Source organism: Colobus angolensis, unplaced genomic scaffold, assembly GCF_000951035.1.
Source record: "Colobus angolensis palliatus isolate OR3802 unplaced genomic scaffold, Cang.pa_1.0 Scaffold51, whole genome shotgun sequence".
NCBI classification, from domain to species: Eukaryota; Metazoa; Chordata; class Mammalia; order Primates; family Cercopithecidae; genus Colobus; species Colobus angolensis.
Window position 1 is genome coordinate 13,383,483 of NW_012118599.1, and position 5,268 is coordinate 13,388,750.

The following is a 5,268-nucleotide window of genomic DNA, read 5'->3' on the forward strand; positions in this document are numbered from 1 at the left end:
AAAGAAAAGAAAAGAAAAAAGAAAGAGCAATATGCTCACGTACAAAGCCAGAAAAGGATACCTGCAATATTGTAAAATACATATTGGGTCTTCAACCCAGTTTCCTGGCATACAACTCCAGAAATCCTTGGAATCACCCAAGTTTTGTCTTTTTGTATGCTAATGTTGAATAATAGCTTCAGAAGGGTTAGAACCTTTGGCCCCACCCCCTCAACTTCTGGGGAGGGGACAGGAGGAGAGGTCTGCAGGTCAAGTTGATCACCTATGGCCAACGGTTTAATCAGTCATGAGTACATAATGCAGCCTCCCTAAAAACCCAAGAGGACAGGGTCCAGAGAGGTTCCAAATAGCTGTAACGGTAGAGATTCCTGGAGGGTGACTCACCCAGGGAGGGCATGAAAGCTCCGCACCCCTTCTCACATGCCTTGCTCTATATATCTCTTCATCTTCATCTTTTTTTTTGACAGGATCTCACTGCTGCCCAGGCAGGATGCAGTGGTTTGATCATGACTCTCTGCAACCACAATCTCCTGGGCTCAAGTGATCCTCCCACCTCAGCTTCCCGAGTAGCTGGGACTAGAGCTGCATGACACCATGTCTGGCTAATTTTGTGTGTGTGTGTGTGTCTTTTTTATTTATTTTTTTAAATTTTGGTAGAGACGAGGTCTTACTATGTTGCCCAGGCTGGTCTCAAACTCCTGAGCTCAAGCAATCCTCCTGTCCCAGCCTCCCAAAGTGCTAGGATTACAGGCGTGAGCCACCATGCCCAACCTATCTGTATCCTTCGTAATATCCTTTATAATAAACCAATAAACATAAGTAAGTGTTCTCCTGAGTTCTGTAACTTCAGCAAATTAATCCAAAGAGGAGATTGTAGGAACCCCAACTTGAAGCCAGCTGTTCAGATGTTCTAAAAGCCTGGACTTGTGATGGAAAGGAAGGAGGGGGTGTTCTTGCGGTACTGAGCCCTCAGCATGTGGAATCTGAAGCCATCTCCAGGTAGACAGTGTTGGAATTGACTGGGAGGACATACAGCTGGTGTCTGCTGATTGGTGTGTGGGGAAATACTTCCACACCTTTAGTCACAGATGTCTTCTGTGTTGATCGTTCTTGTGGTGTGAGGAGAGGAAAACCATAGTTTGAGTTTTCCAAAACAATACTTGATTTCAGTGCTTCCTCACAGCCTCTTGAGCAAATCACTGCAAGGTATTTTTAAGAGTATTTGGAAAACTTAATCTTCAGTCAAGTCTATCTTCTTTTCTAGCAATAAATCCAACGTGGGTCTGGCTATGCTACTCTACCTTTAGACTTCTAATTCATAGAATTAGAATTCAGAAGTATCTCAGCTCCTGAGTCAAAGCATGATTCCTATACCACACCACAAAGCACAGTGTATCTTGAGAACATAGATATTAGAATCTTAAAAAACACATGTGAATCCTCAGTCTTTCACTTAGCTGTCTGAACTTTTTTCTTTCTTGAGACAGGGTCTCACTCTGTCACCCAGACTGGAGTGCAGTGGTGCGATACAGGCCCACTGCAACCTCTGCCTCCCAGGCTCAAGCAATCCTCTCACCTCAGCTTCCCAAGTAGCCGGGACTGCAGATGTGTTCCAACGTGCCTGGTGAATTTTTGTATTTTCTGTTACAGACGGGGTTTCCCCATGTTGCCCAGGCTGGTCTCCTGGACTCAAGTGATCTGCCCACGTCAGCCTCCCTAAATGCTAGGATTACAGGCGTGAGCTATCACCCCCAGCCTAACTTAAATTATTTAACTTCTCTGAACTTGATTCCTTATCTGTGAAGGGGGAGTAATATTAGTACCTACCTTATAATGATGTCAGATTTAATAGAGATATTGCCTATAGAGAGCTTAACACTGTGCGTGGCATGTCATAATAGGTTCAATACATATTAGCTGTTAGGATTAAAGGCTGGGGTTTGTGCCTACCTCTGACTTAGCTATGCTGATACATATCCCCCAGTCCAAGGCAAAACTTCTAGTATTTGCAGAGAGATAGCTTAATCTAAAAACAAAGAAATCTCCCTTAATATTGTTCAATTATAATAACTAATTCCTGATATTGTACTACAATGTCAGTTTGACTCAGCCTTTCCTGGAAAAATTATGTTCCACGGTCAATTTAATTACTTCAAATACTTTAGATTTTTGGATGGAGAATATGGGAATTGGTATTAGGTCTCAATTTAACAACCAATTTTGAACAATTAAGGAACTGAATAGATATGAAAGGCAGCAACTCTTATATAATGGTTTTGAACTGTCCCCAAAACACAGTATTAAAATCTGTTTTTCATTCCACAGAGACAAGACGGCTGACCAAAAAGAATTTTTTCAGATGTTATTTACGTGGAACAAATTCAAAACACCAGTTCCTGGACTCATGGAGTATTATTTTCGACTCCTTTATGTCTCCTTAAATAATGTTTTTTTCTTACTTGGTGAGGTTAGCTTTCCCACGGGACTCACGAACTTGTGCCAGTAGAAGATCTGGACATAACTTCTTAGCATCATCTGCCCACATACTTCTAGTGACCCCAAATGCACGAGCTTCATAACTCACTGCAATTATTCTAAGGTTAGAAAAAAAAGGAAACAGAAAACATATTACATGATCATAAGCAAAAACAAGTAACATTTAACACAAGTAATCTATAAACATATTAGAAACTTTTTGACCACAGATGCCATCATTCAATCCAAAACAAAGCAGTTCAGAAATCTCAAAAATAGGGCCAGGCACAGTGGCTCATGCCGGCAATTCCTGCACTTTGGGAGGCCAAAGCAGAAGGACTGCTTGAGGCCAGGAGTTCAAGACCTGCCTGGGCAATATAGTGAGCTCTGCCCCGCCAACCAATCCCCATTTCTACCCACTCCGCAAAAAATAAAATCAGCTTGGCATGGTGGGGTACTCCTGTAGTTCTAACTACTTGGGAGGCTGAAGACGGATGATCACTTGAGCCCAGGTAAAAGCTGCTGTGAGCTGATGGTGCCACTGCACTCTGGACGGGACAATAAAGACCCTGTCACCACCACCACCACAACAAAGGACCTGCCACAGTGCCACTGTGTTACCATTGAATAGTTGTAACAATAACAATGATACATACCCACCACCCTTCCATGATTTGTACTGTACAACTGCACAAGGTTTATTCCTCAAATGAGGATTTTGCCGCTGCTCCACTTGAACAAAAAAACAGTCCATGTCCACGAGAGCAACCACTCGATCCTGTCCAGTAGCCATTTTTCTGTAACACAACATTTTATGGACGGTTAGAAAAACACCTAATCCGAAATGCTAGGGAAAACTGTAATTCCATTCTTTCACTGATGAGTTACCATGAGCATGGGAGCATGCAAACTAACAAGAATAAAATAGGCATTTAAATACACAGGTTGAGTATCCCTTATCTGAAATGCTTGGGATCCAAAGTGCTTGAGACTTTGCATTTTTTTCAAATTTTGCAGTATTTGCATTATAATCACCAGTTAAGAATCCAAAAATCCTAAACCTACAATGCTCTAATAAATATTTCCTTTGGCTGTGTAGGTGCAAAAAATGTTTTGGATTTTGGAAGACTTCAAATTTCACATTAGGGATACCCTGAGTGGAAAAAAGTTTTTGTTTTTAAGATTCTTTCACTCAACAACAATCAACAAGGTAGACTTCTGTGATCAAATGTGTGAGGATTTCTCCCCACCAACAAGCAAGCAATCAATTCTGCAGCAGACACCAAGTGGGTATCCTCCAATTCGAGTCTGACATTACCTACCTGGATAAAGCGTCAGATCTCACAGGTTGATGGCTCAGTCCCACAAGACTGCCCCCTACTTCTGATGCCAATCACAAGCCACAGTTTGTTTTACCTGTGCTTCTGACTGGATATAAATTAGGGTATCTCATGAGCCCCTCTTTGGGTTCGGTTAATTTGCCAAAGTGGCTCACAGAACTCAGGAAATCACATTTCTTAGTTTACTATAAAGGATATAAAGACGAAGAGATACACATGGCAAGGTATGCCCTCCCTGGGAACACCACTCTCCAGGAACCTCTTTTTGTTCCTGTCCAGAAGCTCTTCGAACCCTCTCCTCTTGGACCTTTTATGGAGACTTCATTGGATGTGCACGACTGACACACACGTAGAAATGTGACTGGAGAAAAACTATATGATCTAATAGTAACAGAATGGGGAAACTCAGCAAGGCCTGTCTGTTCAGATTCTTCCTGGCCTCTCTGGGTAGCATTCCTTCCTCCAGGGTATGGGGTAGGACCTCTTCTGAAATGAAAGTCTTATGACCCATAATCAGAAAGGCAGGGGAAGATGAGAGTCCTGCTTTGGGCAGGTGAAAGGAGGGCAGGAGAAGGTCAGAGAGAGATTCTGTTTTCTGAGGCTTGCTTCAAGAGCTCCAACATTATAACGAAAGCTAGGGGAGTTATGAGCTAGGAACCATGGACAAAAACTAACATACATATACCATAGTATCACAGATACTCAACCTGTACTGCTGGCATAAGAATAAATTAGTACAATTTTATGAAAGCAATAGGTATTAAAAGCTTTAAAAATACTTATCCTTAAAAGAACTGACCACAAAATACAAAAATAGCCAACTGGCACATAAAAATAGGCTATCATTAGTCACAGGGAAATAGAAATTAAAATGCACATCACCAGGGTAAGAGAACCAATACTGAATCTAGCTGATAGACAAACTTCAAGTATAAATTCAGGGAGAAGAGAAAGAGAAAATAATATATAACATCATAGCATTCATGAAAAATGTCAACCTTTTACTCTGAAATACTTTTAGACTTACAGAAAATTGCAAATATGGTCGAGTTCTCCTACTCCCAGTTTCCTGATGTTAACATCTTACTTAACATAATTATCAAAATTTAAAAATGAACGTTGGTATATTATTAACTACATACTTTACTCTCCCCAATCTGTGGCATCTCCTCGGTTGTTCCTTGTTTTTCATGACCATGACACCTTTTTTTTTGAGACAAAGTCTCGCTCTTGTCCCCCAGGCTGGAGTACAAGGGTACGATCTCAGCTCACCACAACCTTCGCCTCCTAGGCTCAAGCAACTCTTCTGCCTCAGACTCCTGAGTAGCTGGGATTACAGGCACCTGCCACCTTGCCCAGCTAATTTTTGTATTTTTAGTAGAGACGGGGTTTCACCGTGTTGGCAAGGCTGGTCTCGAACTCCTTACCTCAGGTGATCCGCCTGCCTCGGCCT

At 41.8% G+C, this 5,268-nt stretch overlaps 1 protein-coding gene across 3 annotated transcripts in view; it reads right to left on the bottom strand.

The window, feature by feature from the left end:
* The window catches only part of POLH (polymerase (DNA directed), eta), a 37,362-nt gene that overhangs the window by 28,166 nt on the left and 3,928 nt on the right, over nucleotides 1-5,268 (bottom strand). For 2 of the 3 annotated variants that reach the window (XM_011960358.1, XM_011960360.1), the window contains exons 2-3: nucleotides 3,132-3,272; nucleotides 2,460-2,594 (exon numbers count right to left, since the gene is read on the bottom strand). In XM_011960358.1, coding sequence (XP_011815748.1) covers nucleotides 2,460-2,594; nucleotides 3,132-3,268 — 272 coding nt within the window. In that variant the 5' untranslated portion in view covers nucleotides 3,269-3,272. The remainder of the gene's footprint in view (nucleotides 1-2,459; nucleotides 2,595-3,131; nucleotides 3,273-5,268) is intronic. The other variant, XM_011960359.1, reaches the window with a different exon arrangement.